We start from the raw sequence: 18,511 nt of genomic DNA on the forward strand, positions 1-18,511 counted from the left end.
GGCGTAATATCATAGAAAACAATTACCTTCAATTTAGTAGCCATCAAACCAAAGCAAGCAAATTATTCTGTTTCGTAAAAACGTAATATTTTGCGCAGTTGATAGTAACAAATATGAATCCCGTTGGCTAACATTTAGCTCATTGAAAGTTCATATTGAAATATCCGTCATATGAGGATGTTTTAAAGAAATTCTTGAAAAGTGAAGTCTGAATTTCTGGTGACGACCTAAACAGCAGTTTGGGACATCATTTTGAGTTTGGATTCCAAGAACGTGATAGATTGTTATATTTCTAGTCTTATCCTACTATCGATTGGTAGTGTTTAGCAGAGTTAAAGTTACAAGAATTATGTGTGCATCAGTGTAGATATGAAAACAGTATTAAATCCGTTCTTTGGTGAATATGGTTATTAGGTAATTCAAATTCATTCAGGACGTTGACGTTTTAAAAATAATTTAAAGTAGAATACGATATAAAATAAAATGCTCGTTTGTTTACATCCTTTCCTGACACTGTGTTTGAAAATGAACCAACCGCAGTTTACGCATTACTGACCTCTAGTTTCGTAATTTTGCCGAATATCGGTAAACCAGATGAATAATCCAATTAGAAATATGACCAGCGATATATTTTCCTGTGTTTACAGAACAAACATTTTTACGTGACCTGTCTAGTGTCCTGTTAGTGTTTGTGCTGTCTCGTTAGAATTACGTGCGTGACGTCTGTTCGCCCAACACCCACAATAAAGCCACACCACAAATCAATATTAAAATCGCATGATGCAGTTTTGTGCTCCTGTGTGGACTGCCTACTTTCCGAACAGCCAGACGTTTGTTTCTCTTCTGTTTTTCTCCTCCCTTCAATACGTAATCCTGAGGTATTAAAATATTTCGCCGACGATCACACTCCAGCTGCTTAAGATGCGCGCGGTTAGTTCACAAGTTTCCCTGAGCGTTTACTGGGGCTTGCTTCGAAACTCCGCACCAGGGGTGGACAATGTACGAACTCGAAGATGACTGTCTTTTGCGTGTTGCGTCGTGTTGTTCGGCAGAAGTTTACCGACATTTCAGTGGTGATTACTGTCTCTGTCTTAAGGACTGTTTGAATACTTGCTCTTTGAGATATAAATGTGTTTCCTTTTAAATGGATCCATCAGTCATAGGATGTTGCATTAGCAGCCCACTGCACTTACCTCTTTTTTCAGATCCCTTGTCCGTAATTCTTTTCTTGTTTCTTCCTTCAGTCCTTTCTTTATCTTTATTTCTTACATTCTGTCCCTGTTTCTTCTGTTGTTTCCGTCTGTCGACTAATCCGCGTGCCATATTGGCGTACGTTACAGATATTGTTATTTTAATTGTAGTAATATTTGCTGAAATTTAAATCATTTGAATAAATACAAATTCCGTACAGCCATTCACCGATTTTATCGAGGAGAGATCAGGTAACTGCACGGTTTTCACAAGAGATCGCCATTCTCCCTCCCTTCACTGACCCACATGAATCCAATCTACAACCACGTATTCAGTTTAGTCTTCCTCTTAAAAGTTACCACTCTAAACCAGTGCTTCCCAGCTTGCGTTGTGAATTGATATTTCCTGACCAAAACTGTTAGTGCATTCCTTATTTCTCCCACATCTGCCACATTCCCCGCCCGTCTCATATTCCTTGGCGTTTCCGTTCTAATAATACTTGGTAACAAGCACAAATGACGAGGATCTTCGTATTTTAATTTTCTGACAAAACCATGACAGGAAGAACATTTTTCATGCTTACGAAACTGAGGCATCTGCATTACAGACTTTGCATCCCCTAATACATTTCTGCCTCAGTGCAGCTGTACTGCACATCTGTGTGTGTTATACATCAGTGTAATCGCCTTCGACTGCGAAATGTCATCATGCAATTGCGTTAATCTAATTGCCATACAACCCCTCCATCACCCCTCCCGTTCCTGGTCATTCCTCCCACTGGCTGGTAGTGAGGGGGTTGATTTGGTTCACTGTTTTAAATGATACCCAATTACCAATTACATGCAATCAGCCTAATTACATGTGGGTTTCCAGATGAGGGGTAGAGAAGAGGGAAGTCGTTTTACCCTTAAAATGTGAACCAGTTTCCTTTTACTCTGTGACTTTTCGTCCCTTCGCCCCCAGCCGCCAACCTGATAACATCGCCTCATTAGGCGAAGCTCGGATTCTGCCCCGGCATTATTCAAAATGGTATTACATCAGAACGACTGCGTTACGGATGGAGGATCTGTAAGTAATGCGTTATCCTGAATTCTCAGAAAGTGTGTAAAGAAGGACTTAATACACAAATAACATACAATATGAAGATTTCTGTTTTCTGGGTTATTGTGCCGTGTAGTCTGGTCGATGTTTACCAAAGTTTCGGAGGTCATACTGCCTCTGTCATCAGGGCGATGAAATGGAGGCAGTATGACCTCTGAAACGTTGGTAAACATCGACCAGACTACACAGCAACAACCCAGAAGACAGAAATCTTCATACTCACCGCTGTGAAAACCTCAACTCCAATATACAACATCCTTTTGAAATGAAACAGTTACTGAAATCATGTATATGTAGAGTGAATTAATATAAATATGCATTTTATCTCTAAGGATTGACGTTCAACACTTCTGTCGCTGAACTTGAGTGAACCCCAGTGACGCTATTGTAAGATGGTTAATTAAGCATTAGAGTCTACGAACTCGGAAGGAAGTGTTTTGCCTGCATAAATACAGAAAACAGGATTTTCTTCCTCGATACTTTTAAGTCGTTATGATAAGTTTCGAGATGGTTAGCCATATTTGTACTATATAGTTTGGTCAAAATCAGTCGAACGGTCCCCGAGTTACGAGATCAAAAAAACACAGAAACCAAAAACGTCACTAAAAAGTATGTTGAATATAACTTGGGTGTTTCATTTTTGTGCTCAGACATATATATATATATATATATATATATATATATATATATATATATATATAAAATCAGTGTTTAGTATTTGTCTCAGTTCAGTCTGAATAGACATAAACTTTTACAAATGAGATTCTCGTCTTCGACTTGTTGCCTCTGGCGAGATTTTTATCGTCGTTATGTTGGTATGTGCTGCTGGTCAGAGATTCTCAAGACACACAACAATTAAGAAACCATTGCCTACTGACATAAAAAATAAGTAGACACGTTCGGAGCATGTAAACTAATCTTTAGAGAATGGATTAATCGTTGCACGACTGTTTACAAACTAGCGATTCACAGGATTCAAATAAACGCATATAATAACTCCTTAAGTTATATTTGTGCTCGTGAAATTATGTTTTTAACTTGTGGATGTAAATCGATTTTATTCTTACCGATGCTGACAAATAATAATCCATCATTTGCAGTCAGTGTTCTCAGCCGTTCAGAGTGTAGTGAGCCTAACCTAACCTTAAATCCACGCTGAGCACTTAATGGCAGTTGTTCACTCATGCCAGTATTACACAGAGCATCACGCCATTGTAATCAAAGTGGCTTAAGTGTGAGGTCAGTGAGGGACACAACACAGAGCTACACTACATGCTGCAGAATTAATTACCTTGTGATTTTACATAGATTATAACCCATTAAAGCTACATATTAACCCTTCATAGGTCAGTGGTGACAACGTACGAGTCCTGCTTTTGCGCTTAGAACTCTGCACGTAATTCACCGAGCTTATAAGTGCATTTTGTTTGCTTCTAGTAGTAAAGAATGAATATGTTCCTAACCAATATTAATGTACGCGTCATTTATATCTGTAACCATGATGCGATGTACTCTTGGAGATAAGAACCAAGTCCTTACATATAAAAGTAAAAAGTAAAGTTTGTCCGACTATACGCCATGTAGGCGTTTGGGGTGAGTGCAGGTATAGCTCCTCTCTTCCTTGACCTCGGCACTAGATGGGGGTGAGTGGTCAGCATCACGCCCCGGCCGGCTTTACCCCCGGGAAAGGACCCCGGTACCCATTGCAGAGGAGGCTGGGTGGGCCCCAGAGCCGGTCTGGACGCAGAGGCTAGAGGAAAAATCCTCTGCCCCAGTCGAGGATCGAACCCCGGTCGTCCAGCCCGTAGCTAGTCACTATAATGATTGAGCTATCCCGGCTCATAAGTCCTTACATATACCATATATTATTTATATTAGATTTGCAGCTTGAAGGCTTGTTGAATTCCTATTTGCTGGGTACCAACTTCTAAGGAAGACTTGCTTTTAATTCGTGCAGTGTATACATGAATAAGATTCTGGAAGTTCATTTCGTCGTGTGTAGGAGTCTTGCTAATCAAATTAGTTAAAATGTGTTCCGTCTTCTGAATGAAGCTTATGCGGTGTAAGTTTGTTGCGATCTTAGGAGAGACGGAAAGGGGAGGGTGGGGAACTTTGAACAGTTTGCTTGGATTAGTTTATCGGTCGGTGTACAGTCGCAGGAGAGATCCAGTCTCCTGCTTACGTATATTAAAAGTGTACCGCAGGAAATATGTTCTGTCAGTGATGAAATAATCAGCCATACATTCGATTTGAAGATACTTTTTTTTGTAGAAGTCAGTAGTCGTTCAACTAGTCAAGAAATTCACTGGCTTTTATGGAACCCCAATGGTTGATTTCTGTGATAACAAAAGCGTCTCGTCCCGTTTACTTACTCCCAGGTTCCAGGCATTACATTTACCTTACTGTGGTACACGGTGTACTGTACGAGGTGCGATCGGAAAGTTTCAAGACTGTGTCAATAGAGAGCGAACCAGATGTAGTACGAGCTTCTGCCTTTAGGGGGTGCGGCCTACATTCATAGTGAATCAGTGTGCCAGCCGGCATCATCGAATTAGCATCTGTTTCTTAGTTACGTGCGTTTTGGTAGTGCATTACACCGACCCTCCTGCGATTTCGGATTTTCATGAAGAAAGAGTGTGCATCAAATTTTGCCAAAGACTCGCCAAAACGGCTACGGAAACCTATGAAATGCTAAAGCAAGCATCTGGGGAGTCCGCAATGGGTCGCGCACAAACTTTTGTGTGGCATTCACGTTTTAAAAATGGCCGAACCTCTGTCGATGATGACGAGCGTTCTGGACGACCATCTTCGAGCACAACGCCCGAAAATGTTACGAAGATTCGGCAGGCCATTTACGAAGATCGACGTCGTACCATCAACGACTTGTGCGACATTGTTGGGATAGGCTATGGGACCTGTCAGCTGATTCTAAAGGAAGAACTCCACATGCGACGCATCGCAGCCAAGTTTGTGCCAAGGCTCCTGTCTGAGGACCAGAAGCAGAATCGACTTTTCGTTTGTCAGGAGCTGAAAGATCTTGCAAGAACCGACCCCAACTTCCGTGTGACTTGTTCCTCTTCCCAAAGATGAAAATTCAGCTAAAGGGAAGGAGATTTGAGACGATAGAAGAGATTCAGGCAGAATCGCAGATGGTGCTTGACAGGCTGACAAAGAAAGATTTCCAGGGATGCTTCCAGGCTTGGCAGCAGCGCTGGGATCGTTGTGTTCACTCCCAGGGGAACTACTTCGAGGGTGATGGATGAATTTAATACCAGAGATAAGTGTACGGGTTTTTATAGGCGCAGTCTGGAAACCTTTCGATCGCACCTCGTACATATCACAGTACAACACTTTATACTTTTAAATTAATAACTTACTATAAAATCAGCAGAATTGCACAGTTTTACCTGCCCTTGAGGTTGTAGATATGGAAAACATTGCCGGGTTATATTAATGAAAATCAGAAAAAAGTAATTAGCCATATAAATCAAGAGGTTCTTTTTTAATAACGGGCAAGATTGGGCTACGTATTGCAGCAACTGGCCGGCGCAATGTAACAGCTGTTCCAATTAACGAACAGATGCGTGGCAGTGAAGTTAAAAGTCTCCGTCATTGAAATAATGCCATCAAGATATGTAACAGCGACTTCATTAACCAAAGGCTACTTGTCAGTTACATTAAACGTTCCATTGATTAAAATAACGTCAGTGAATAACTTGTTGTAGTAGGTCTCAGCTTATCTGATACTATTATAAACGTAATTAATCTGTGATCTGAGCTTGACTGTCGCCGTCTCATTTCAGAGTTTGCTGACGTTCGTGATCTTGTTTCAGATCGTGGATGGCAACGCCAAGACGGATGTGAGCAACCGGAAAGACCCGGGTTTTTTCTGCGGCGAGACCGAGCAGCCGCAGACATTCATCTCGGAGACGAGCTTCGTCAAGGTGTTGTTTCACACTGACAACTTTACGGACCAGACATATTTCAGTTTCGACTCTCGTGCAGAGCAGCAGTTCGAGGTTTATCTGAGGTACGGTCAGCACCCAGAATTGTACCCCAACCGCCGAGGAGAAGTGGTCTCAGGGTGAGTTGACCTTAGCAAAATACTATTCCGGTTAGATTAGGTTAGGTTAGGTTAGGTTAGGTTAGGTTAGGTTGAGTTAGGTTAGGTTAGGTTAAGTGAAGTTAGGTTAGGTTAGGTTAGGTTAAGTTAGGTTAGGTTAGGTTACGTTGAAACAAGTGAGAACACGTGACTCGTTAGTGTCCACATTCTTATAAACAACTAGTGTCAGAGCGAGTGGGACTCCTCCCATGTAGTTAGTTGTTGTTACTGTTGGTGTAGGTCGTACTGTGAGCGCGTGTTCCGGGACTGTCGCCTTCAAACATGTTACGTGCAGTCGCCAGCGTATCCCGGTGTCTACCCCAGAGGTCTCCACTGTCGCTATCATCTGAACACCAGGTTACCCTTCATCAAACTTTACATAGAGAATGAGGAGTTCAATATAGACGGCCAGAGATGCGAGAACATCATGACGTGCCCCATGCGGCCCATCTCATCTGGAGAGAAACACTGTCCATATGATTACATAAAGATATATGACGGCATCAACGAGGGGAGTCCAGTCATAGGTAAGATTCAGCTCAACTGCTGAGGACGAATGTCTGGCTTATAATCTTATCACATGCAGAGTGGGATTCGTATTCAGATTTTTCAGCGCTGTGTGTACTTTTTTCTTATTCTTCTTACTTTAGAAATCTGATGAAAAATCTCCGCGTGTTTTAGTACAGCAATGTATTCTACCTTATAATTTCATCAACGAAGTTATTTATCAGCTCCGTTTACGCGTTCTGTTCTATTTCAGTACAAAATTAATTCCGATGTCTCTTCGAAATAAGTGGAATTCCTTTGATTTAATCAGTTTTTTGTTTGCTCTATGGTTGCTATACCCAATCGCCACTCCTGACGACTTATTATTCAAATTGTAATGTGTTTTCCTTGTACCGATTTAGACTACAATTTGTCATATTCCAAATAAACGTAATTTTATTTATCAACATTAATCACTATTTCATGTTTCTGCTGTGTGTTTGTAATTTCCGTATCGTAAAATTTCTTCTGGGTTTTAAGTACGAATTTTTACTACTAATAATTGAAAGCGCATGAAGGCCAATAGTCCGTTTCGTCAGCTGACAGACAAAAATTTTTGTGAACTGTTGACAGAGAGAGAGAGAGAGAGATTGAGATTATTCGCCTTTGCATGTAGTTAAATTCCCATGAAGCCAAAAACTATTTGATATAAATGTCTGAGATCTTAAAGCACTTTTATATTTTGCATTGTATGAACTGACATGTAAATTCGACGATTTGTTGATTTATCTGACAGGCAGAATTTTTCTCCCCCATGAAATAACGCAGGTACCTTTTGCGGCATGGGGAAATTCCCGTACTCTATCATCGGGACGAGTGAAGATCTGTTCGTGGAGTTCTTGAGTTCTCTGGCGGGGCCACTGCTCAACACTGGCTTCCACTTTAACGTGGGGAACTGGCCGGGACACGTGGAGACCGCAGGAAGTAGAAACGGCACGTGTGACTGGGTGCTTACCAGCGAGGACCTGGCGGCCTCTGGCGACTCGGAGGGCATCTTCCTGTCGGTGGCCCACTGGTACCCCCCTCACACGTCCTGCACATACCTGATGCAGGGCCAGAAAGACGAGATCGTCAGACTGTACTTCCCCAGGTAAAGCCTGAGGGAACAGCGTCTTACAGACCAAAGGACGTGTGAAATTATTGGGGCGCCTTTGCTAGCCGTCACCAAAGTCATGAGTCAAGGTCACCGAAGGACTTCACCTCCCCTTAACGCGGTGCTCGAAGCTTTAATACGCTGAGAGTTCCTGAGATCCACTGTTCGTGTTGCAACGGTGTACGATTTAGCTGTGACCTTGAAGCATAGAGATTGGCGACGGAATGGGAGGATAATACTCAAACGAAACTTTAAATAATTTTAGTAGAAGTGTTGGGACTGAATTCGTTTGATTCAGGACCGGTGGCGGACTCTTGTGAGGATAATGATGAAATTTCTGGTTCCAGAAGAGGCGCGGAATGCCTAATTTTAAGGCGTAACCTGTAACTGTGTTTCCCAGTCTTCTCTGCTTAGGGACACGTTGGGATACGCGGTAGTTCGTATCTCACGGCACGCTAGATCGTGTGTTGCTGCAAAGTTGCGCGTGTGTGCTGTGTACGTATGTATGCATGCATGCACGTATAAATGATTCATTGATCTATGACGCTTTTTAAGTAGCGTGGAATGAATGATGATTGATGAGTAGCAAGGAAGTGAAGGAAAAGTGCCGTGGCAGATTTGAGCTACTAATCCCTGAATCTTAGAGATTAGATGAAATCTTACAAGCATGGACGTTTTCGCCCTCTTAAAGCTCTCGCTGATAGACTTTACACACTTCAGCCTGCAGAGTGTAGTGCAGACTATATGCAAGAAAGCTGTGCCAGAGAAGTTGCCGATGCAGCTAGGCGTCTAATACTATTATGCATGTAGACGGAGTCTAATCATGCGCAACGAGCAGCAAAATTGTAGTTTTCTGTGATTTGATATTCAGTGTTTCAGAAGTCTATAAGGGGCGATAGCAGTTTAAGAACGTTTTAATATCAGAAATTATATTTCTTCTGACTGAAAACATAGCTCCTTTGGACATATTATTTAGTTTTCGGGTTTCATAGATGTTAGCTAGGAATATTTTTAACCGGTAATGTACCAAATGCCCTATTTTAACATATTCGTAGAAAATCAGCTTAGAGTGACAACACTGAGTAACAAGTCGAAACACTGCTGACTTATTTCGTACTTCTGCGTTCGAAAATAATATTAAACAACCAACACACAACGAAGAAACTGTGTCAGACTATTCGGTTAGTGGTGACAGGCGTTTTGTGTTGCCACTGGGCACGGCAGACTGAAATATCCCTTTCACACTAAAAAATACCTACCTCATGTAACTGTTAAAGAACTCGATGGAGCAGATTCCTTCCTCAGAAGCTTGTAGTGTCACAGATTTCCCTGCCGTTTGCCGAACCTGAAGACCTCCGAGGTCACAAGATCCCGTCGCTAGTCCATTATCCAGTGCAGACTAAATTTATTTCCTGAAGATCAGTTGCGATGTTATTCCGTGTTCCTTTTGCAGTTTCCGTATCAACAGGATAGAATCCCCCATCCAGATTTTTGATGGGGACTGCGGTGAGTCTCTTACTTTGTATGACGCGTCGTGGCCTGATGATTCCCGCATCATCAAAACGTTCTGCGACACGTTCTCACGCGCCATGGAGAAGCACGATTTTGTGTCGACGGGAAACGCCCTCTTTGTCAGATTCGAGAGCAAGACAGGAAGCTACTCGGGGTAAGTATCAGGGCCAAAATTAAAGAAGCATGTAGCATGCATGGGAAGGAGAAGGAAGAAATCGCAAAGTGGAGACAACACTTTTCGACTATTGGCCTGTAAGAGTGGAAACATTGATGGAAGATAAATAAGACAAGGAGCGTTTGACGTAATACATTGGTTGATCAACAGATGGCATTCATCTGTGTGAGAACGTGTGTAAGAGAGAAAAGCTGTTTGTTTGTATCTTTGGATGGCTCAGTTTAAATTTATCGATATAGATCGAATTTCAGGTTTTACTGATCTGTGATGGTTTGAAATGCAGTAAAAGGTTTATAAATAATATATTTCATTTTTAAACCTATGATAGACAAAATCACAAATAAAACATTTTTCAAATCTGTTTATCCAAGTTCCACTTTCTCATTTGTCCATCTGTGACAAGGTCTTCAGAGTGGTTTCTTCTGTTCAGATTCTCTAATGTATTTAATTTCATTGAAATTTGCTACTCAGATTTATCATTTGTTTCCAGATCGTCGCTGTACTACTGGGCACATTACGATTTCTTTAACAACTCGAGGTACGGAGAGAAAATCCCGGACAGCGCGTGCGACGAGGTGTTCTCCAGCTGGCATTCTCCCAGTGGTTGGTTTCGTTCCCCACTGAACACCCTGGTGTATAAGCGCAGCGACCCCACCGAAGACGTCCGTTGCCTCTACCGCTTTGTTACGGACAAGAGGCTGTTTGCCCGTGTCATCCTCACTGTCGAGGCCATCAGTTTCAAGGTGCGTCTCATTCCGATGGCTGTTGATATTTGGCACTCTACCACACAAAAATAAATAATTAGGATAAATTTTATATAAAACTGTAAAATTCTAAGACCGTGGTAGATATTCAAGAGTACGATGTGTTAGTTTGAAAAGTCGAGAAATTTAATAACTCTTAATATGTGAGATTTGTTGATTAGAAATTATGATTTATATGTATAAGTGGAATAATTACAGGAGTACATATTAGTTTATGAAGAAGAACACTGCTCCATGTAATTTGTTACTCCTAAAGCAGTCGAGCTCGTTGTTTCGTGGCTTTGGTCATAGGTTTGAGTCTTGCATAGGGAATTAACACGATTAGATTTTGTTATCATTGATAATTACCTCACGGTCACATTTACTGCTCTATTTTAAGGGTTCTGAAGCAAGTCAGAACTCCCTTAATTAAAATGGTTGAAGTTATTCCTGAGGATGTGATTAAACAGGGGATCTGGTAATGCCCTGAGCTGTGGAAGGGGGAAATTTTTGAGTTTGTTGTTGAGATCCTGTATATTTTTAGGACTATCCCTACAATGCAGTCCCTTGTGATGACTGCTGGGAGGATCGTGTGGACAAGCTTCTCATCTGGGAATCTCCCCAGACTGGCAGTAATAACACCTCAACATCCAGCACTAGGGTTTGTCTTTGCAAACGTGCCTCAGGAGCCCAGTCGTTCCCCACTCTGCCAGTGACCGTCGTCTCTAAGGGAGAGTCGCTGAACCTGCAGCTTCATGTGGACGCAGCCCACGCTGCTTCAAGCTATTTCAAACACCCAACACCACTCTTTGAAGCTAGATATGAATTTGTGCACGGTCCGCTGTGTGGACCGCCTCTTATACCTCCGACAGCCGAGGGCGAGTTACATTTTCCCTTCTTTGAGGCGCTAGGCTACGTCGAACCTCCCAAAACCATCCGATGCATCTGGGAACTTAGGGTTACCCGCCAGCTTGACCTCTGGCTTCACATTGACAAGATAAAATTTGCTTCCAGAACGTGTGAAGATGGCCGACTTGAGTTTTTCCTGCCTTCCAAACCAAATGAGCCTTTTCTTTCTGTTTGTGGTGAGAATGTGAGCTCTCTTAAGCAGTTGCCGATTCTGTCAGCAACGGAACTGTCTATGTTACCACCGCCACAGACAGGCGCGACACCGACCATTTTACCCGCCGCGGCAGACGCAGAAGCCCCGTCAGTCAAGATTCAGTTCACGAGTTCGGTCTCACCCACTCGAACAGCGTTTAAAATCGCGTGGACTGAAATGTACCACTTACCGAGAAATCCAGATGGCACCATGATGACTTCGAGACTGACGGAGAGCAGCAGTTCTTCGGGCTCGTCTGATTCTGCAGGCAGGTGTGAGTTTGAGTGTCCTGGCGACTCTGGTCTGTGTATACCAACGAGGTTGGTCTGTAATGGAGTCGTGAATTGTCCAAATGTCACATTGGACACAGTTGAAGAAAGTGGAGTGACGGGTAGTGATGAGTCACCAGAATTATGTGAGAGAGCTGAGGCAGACGCCGTCAACTGGTTGGCAATAGGACTGGGAGCTGCGGCTGGCGCAGTCCTGGCAATCACGTGTCTAGTAGTCCTGTGTCGTGCTTGTTTGTGTCACAAGCGGGCGGGGGACCACGACGACGATATCGACATACCGTACTGATGTCACGCCGACGATCGGCTGACTCTGCAGCAACGACTACGCCGCGATAAAACAACAGGTCGACTGCCTTCGGCCGCTACCTCTGGGGCCGTGCCGGTACCTCCACCTCCCACGCGATGTCATCATGATGAGAGGTTAGTTGCTGCTGTCAGCTGGTGATGAATTCAGTGGTTACCGAGCTACATTATTCGTTAAGGACTTTTTATCCCAAATAACAGTACTGACGCTTATCGACAGAAATGCAGTTTTAGGTCTGTTGGTAAGTGTAGATGTGGAGAAGATAATTTGTACATCTAACTCTTGATACCAGAGCTTTATAAAATTGTGACTTTATGTTGTGTAATTATATTTATGTGATGCGATCTCCAAGAGACGTCGCAACAGAAGTCACTGGATGTATTTCTAGATGCTGTCGTCGAAAGTGAAGTGTTAGGTTCTGAATGCCAGTGTCTGTGAATCGACATTGAAAGACAGTTAAGATGTCTTGAATCGGAATGGAGGGAAATTCTGCACGTGACAGACTGACACCTGCATCTCTGTTTTTGTGCTGATTATTACGTGAAATGAAAGAGCATAGCAGAAGTTAACCATTTTATAATTGTGGAGAATAGCTGAGAACTTGATTAAGTGTGCAGTAATAGTCTCCGAGCTTCTTGTAGTTTGAGACACTAAGAATAGGAATTGTGGTGTTAATCTGTTTAAATTTTTTATTGCAATATAATATTTTAATTTATACAGAAAGGGCATCAAACATCTACGCGCGTATTCGTTCCGTTATTGTGGCAATAATATTGTGGATATTTTTTTTGAAATTTTTTTATAATCTTCGAAGGAACCTATTCATTATTTGCTATGTTTAAAGTTATAAATGATTGCCTTTATAATTCTTTTAATAGTGTTATTTGAAAAGTGCATTTAAATACGAACTCGTAGGATGATCGGCGGAGTATACCGACTGCTTCAGTGCTACGGGGAGTTAGAACATCTTGACTGTACGTCCCATGAACAGGGAACAGAAGTGATCAAGACACCTAAATTTATAAAGAGAGTCGTCGTTCTCGTCACCGATGTAAACTGTTTGCACACAAGAAAATGTGTTCGTATTCTAGAAACCACTCTGTAGATAGGTGGAATTAAAAAAAGTTTTCAAAATAATTCTCCATTTAATGCAAGGTAATTTGGAGTCAGCGCTGGATTCGTGACGTGTAGTTTTGTCAGCCGTACTACACCACATGTTTCAATAACTCAATTGTAACATAGAGTGCGCGTATATCAAATCTAGACAATTCTAAGAGTAGCTCATGAAAGGGTCTGATCACAAACTGGATGAATGGGTTTCAAACTCTGCCACGAGTACATTCATGTGATCTACCAGGGACAAATTTGTTTTTTAACTCTTGGAAGACATATGAATATTTGCCGAGGGGGTACAAACTTACGTAGAATACTCGAACGTTTAATTTTGTGACAACATTATTTGTTTGTTGGTGATGTACCAGTTTGACTTTACTTTTCTAAAAATTTGAAAGGTTTATTCTCTGTGGCGTAACAGTCGCCTTATTAGTACGGTAGAACCTTGATATATCGCTGGTTTCGGGGGACAGCTTCAGTGCCCATGTTATAAGCTACCCGCATTTTATGTAAAATTTACATTTATCTAATTTTGGAATCCCTGATATTATATATATTTATCCAGTGACTAAAATACATTAAATTTAAGGTTCATTTCAAAGTTATGTTTCACCAATCGTACTCTAAAATTTCATCCATAATTCTTTGAGCATCTAAAAGAATTAGCATCGGAACAATGGAACTCTTCTTGTCTCAACCAAAAGTGATGCTCGCTAAATTTTGCTGTTTGAACAGAATAACCCCAAGGTTAAAGAAAGCAGAAAAATATCTATTGGTAGCGGACTGTGGACTTTACATTCTGTACCCGCACCCCGCAGTAAGGAATGTCGCAATACAGCCTTATAATGTAACGAAAACATTTCATAGAAATTTATACGACGTAAGACACGTGTTATCGTATCGGGGGACTTGGTCACAGCGAGTCCGAGGTTCCGCTGTGTTTGAAAATGGTCTGTCATGCTGAGAACTCAAAAATATAAAACCAAATATTTTGATAATTCTGTTCTACGATTTTTAAATTTAACATATTTGTGATAGTTCCATTACAGACTTGCATTGTGTTTGTGTCGAAACACTCAAAAAAAGTTTTGAGGTTCAGTACCTCACACATAATCAGCAGTATCTGAATTCCAGTTGCATTATCAGGAGATTTATTATGGAAACTGTTGCACAAGAATAAATGAAACTATGAAATAGATAACATAGTAATTTTACATTAGCATTAATTAAGAAGAAACTTGTTTATCAGTTGAGAAATAATGGATGGTATGTGAAGTGTAATGAACACACTCCACCGTAATAAAATAGCTCACCGACCTTTTTACGAAAAGGAAGCAGTTATCACTGAGTGTAAAGTATTCTTTCCAGTTACTGCCCAGTGTTTGAATTTAATTGTAAACCAGTCGCAAAGCCATTCTTATTTAAATCCCTTTTTACAGAATATTTTCCAAGTAGTAGTTAATGGAGTACAGCTTTATAAAAATGTCACTCTTCCCAGTTATCGAAAGATTGAAACACGAATTGAACACGTGTCATCACACCTTCAGCCTTCTCGCTCGTTCAAGGCTCTGAGACCCGTTCCGCTCATAATTAATTTTTTTTAGTTTTTATACAAAATGAAGCTCCGGACAAGGCTCGCCGAGTTCTTTAAAGGATGATGTTAACTACAAAGATGGCTATATTCTGGGATTTTGTGCTGTGAAATCGAGGGATTTGTAACCGACGAATGGAAATCGGCTTCTCGGAGAGGATGAAGTACAAATCGATTTTGAAGTGATTTCTTTCGTACGCTATGAAAGTTTGTCGTCGTGCAAATAATGAATTTTAAATTTCTGTGAAAATGAATGAAATGGACCTATTATGAAGAAGAAATTTATTCGATTTGGGATGAGTGATATTTTCGTCATTGTTGTACGCTACGAACTGAAGTGTAAACATTGTTATGTAGAACCCTTAAGTGGAGTAGAGTTGTAATAAGATATAAAACAAAACATTAACAAGTGAAATCATGTTTGTTGGACGAGTGTGATGACGTCGCAGTCTGTTGTTTCTTTGTGCCGATTGATGATAAATATTTAATCAAATTGATTAATTAAAATAATATATTGTGGAGAAATAAGATATAAATACATACAATAGCTTATATATTTTTAATAATAAATAAAATGATATGTTTCTTTGTATAACTAAAATAAATTAACCCTTTTTTCAGAACTAACATTTTCCTTTCCATGCATTTCTCCTTTCAAAATACTACAGATAACTTGCTGAATATTAATCCAGAAATTGACGTAAATATTAAAACGAGTGTAATCATGTAATTTGGAGGCTACTGGTAGAGGAATAGTTAGTCACTATGACGTCACTTGCGCCATTTTCAAAGGCCAGAAGTAAAATTTAATGAAAAGCTCTAGAATTATGTTAGTCAGAAAATGGACTTGTTTAAATAACATTGTGTATAGAGCCTCAAAGTTAGGGGATGAGGCAGTCTACTAAAGCAATCTCCACAAGGTTTCATGTAAATGTAAAAAAACTGTCTTTTCGTCGTCTTGGTGTTATAAAAACTATAACGTTTCGGAAGTTCTTTCTGTACCATTCTCAGGTATAAATTTCAAACCTGGGTTTTAGACTACGTCGATCATGGGGCCCAAAAGTGTAAAATCTTGCCCTCCATTCACGTGACCATCTTCCGAAAAGTTATTATACTGTTAATAACACCTAGACGCGGGACCGTACCATCGTCAAAACCCTTCAGACTTGGATTAAATGTGAAGCTTCCCAAACAGTACGTTGGTGCAGCGTATGGTGTGGAGGTGAATTTCCAAGTGCCTGGGATAAAGCTCGGTGACAAAGACGTAGTAGTCGTACATCGTTTCCTCGCTAACAAAACCCTGGTGGTAAAACCATTGCATCTGGTGTTGAGGATTAGCATTAAGTAGGCTTATGTATAGTTTTATTTTATTTTTTAATTATATTTAGTTCTCTTTTCCATATTTTGGCAGCTGTGTGAAACTGAACTATTCGATATAAACCCATTAACGGGAAAAATGGTAAATTATTACGCATTACACGTTTTGGCAATAGATGTTTATGGGTGATGGATTACGGACTGCTGGTTATGACACAAAGTATATTCTTTCAGGAGGGCGCCTAATTTTCGTCCTCGTCTCCAAAGTAGAAGTTTTCTACCCGAATCACCTACAAGACCACAGGCTTCACAACCAAGAAGACCACAATTGATACATTCATCGCCGTGAGAACCTCGGCCTGGTAAAAGTGGCGAGTTTCAAGATCTGTGTACGTTTGCAAGTTACGTAACTCAAAAGCTAGAAGTCTTATTTTAACCAATGAGAGTCTGCTATAATGCGAATCGTGGTTTAAACTTCACACCCTCAAGATAAGGGCTGAAGTTGACTTTCATAGGGTAGGTTCCAAAATTGGTTTCTTGGTGTTTGGTCAGGAGCAAGAACACAATAATCTCTGATTTTAATGAAAAATACGTAGATGTGTGTACGCACATTGGAACGCAACCATTTAGAATTTGCCTGCAGAACGACGAGAGGATGAGGGAAGTGGGAAGCTGACAGATTGCTAAAAGATTGGACAGTAGCAGCCAGACTAGAAATATCGCATCTGTGCCTTTAAAGCGGCTTAGACAAGCGAAGCTCATGCGGTGGCCTTGGAGAATATGGCTTCGTAATGTAACATTTCCGTGTGAGAAAGTATTTTAAATTTTTCATAATATCTCTTTATCTGAAAAATGTGACACAAAGACATGCAGCTGAATAGTAATAAGCGATAGTACTCTGTAATATGGATCCAAAAGAATTCACACATAAGAATTGTCGCTCAAAACAACCAATTACAGGCGAAGAAAATTGGCAAATAGCGTCCGAACATAATTTAAATATTTTCTTCTATGCTCACGACCGTTTAAATATCCCCTTTGTGAGCTCAAGTATGTATCAGAGCAAACAAACACCGACCTCGTTCTTACGTAGGCTAAGAGATTAATGCAGATCGCCTTATCTCAACTGCCATCTTTAAATTGATGTGAAGTTCATTGTCTCTTAACAAATCACTATCAAGCAATGCAAAATCATAAGTTGATGTACTTAAAGATCGAAATTTACTGCAGTATTTCTCAAATTTTTCTATATCACGGTCCATCTGTTTTCCTTCGATATATATGTCAAGCTGTTTCAATAAGAGTATAGTTTTGCTACATTTACATTCAGTAGATACACATTATTTTTATAATGTTTTTTACCTGTTTGAGAAAAAAAAACTACATCTTCCTCCCGATTTAATCTGACTAATGGAACAGACAATTTTTCCCACGTCTCACGTCGTACAATGGACCGCTAGCAGTTCAGCGTCGAGAGTTGTAACTTATCATTTCTGCACGAGACTTCATTAAGTATCACAGCCAACGTCCAAAGCGAAATTGTGTTCCATTGAAGCTTTTAAACAAATTCTACAAATGTGAAGTTTGCGTATCTCAGCTCGTGATAATTGCAAGAATAACAGTCACTTCTTCAGAACCTAACAGTAGCTCAGGTACTGAAGAAACTAAACGTCTTTTATGGAAATAGCCGAACGTCACTACTCAGTGATTAACCTTTCTGCTTCATGTCCTCGAGGGGTCGTACGATCAAGTCTCGGATTGGACTTCGGATGTCCTAACTGCCGATTTCAGTGGTTCCAGTCCCGCCAGTCAAAAGTATGGGCAGTTTCCTAAATTAGGTACTTACATATTCCTTTCACATTTATTCTCGAACCTTAGAAATTTGGCGCAGAAACCTATCCTAATGACAACAGACTTGCCAAATCTGCAAAATCTTGTCCCAAACAAATTTGTTCTTTGTAGCCTGATAATATTGATTCACTGGCTAAAAACACAAATACCATGCCTTATCACCTGAATTTAGAACAGGACATAAGTAATTGGATAAAGGTGGCAGATCGTTTGAAAATGCACAATTTAAAATTCATATGCAGGCCTATACGTGAGCATATTAAGAGATTTAATTAGGTGACTGCCTGTTAACACTCTTATGGCTTCCTGTCCGGTTTGGAAAACAAATATTAGGCTATAATATAAAATTCGCAATCTTATCTCCTGTTTTGTATGAGTGTGATACAGTCTTTCATATTAGGGGAAGAACACAGATTAGGAGTGTTTGATATTAGCGCAGTGAAGAAAATAGTTAGACCTGAGAGGGAGGAACTCGCGTTA

The 18,511-nt window shown here is 40.6% G+C and overlaps 1 protein-coding gene across 7 annotated transcripts in view; it reads left to right on the forward strand.

Annotated features, from left to right (window-relative positions):
* Positions 1-17,445, forward strand: part of LOC110827175 (uncharacterized) — a 378,872-nt gene extending 361,427 nt beyond the window's left edge. For 6 of the 7 annotated variants that reach the window (XR_015537873.1, XR_015537876.1, XR_015537875.1 and 3 more), the window contains 7 exons: positions 6,126-6,376; positions 6,635-6,921; positions 7,709-8,030; positions 9,487-9,699; positions 10,211-10,463; positions 11,008-12,275; positions 16,415-17,445. Coding sequence is in view for 1 of the 7 variants with exons in the window: in XM_087358820.1 (XP_087214946.1) it covers positions 6,126-6,376; positions 6,635-6,921; positions 7,709-8,030; positions 9,487-9,699; positions 10,211-10,463; positions 11,008-12,141 (2,460 nt within the window). In the remaining 6 variants the exon portion in view is untranslated. Of the gene's footprint in view, positions 1-6,125; positions 6,377-6,634; positions 6,922-7,708; positions 8,031-9,486; positions 9,700-10,210; positions 10,464-11,007; positions 15,487-16,414 lie in introns of those variants that run through there. The other variant, XM_087358820.1, reaches the window with a different exon arrangement.
* The last annotated feature ends 1,066 nt before the right edge of the window (positions 17,446-18,511 follow it).

Source organism: Zootermopsis nevadensis, unplaced genomic scaffold (assembly GCF_977971745.1).
Source record: "Zootermopsis nevadensis isolate Lab colony 2312 unplaced genomic scaffold, Znev_1.0 Znev_ptg000003l, whole genome shotgun sequence".
In the NCBI taxonomy this organism is placed as follows: domain Eukaryota; kingdom Metazoa; phylum Arthropoda; class Insecta; order Blattodea; family Termopsidae; genus Zootermopsis; species Zootermopsis nevadensis.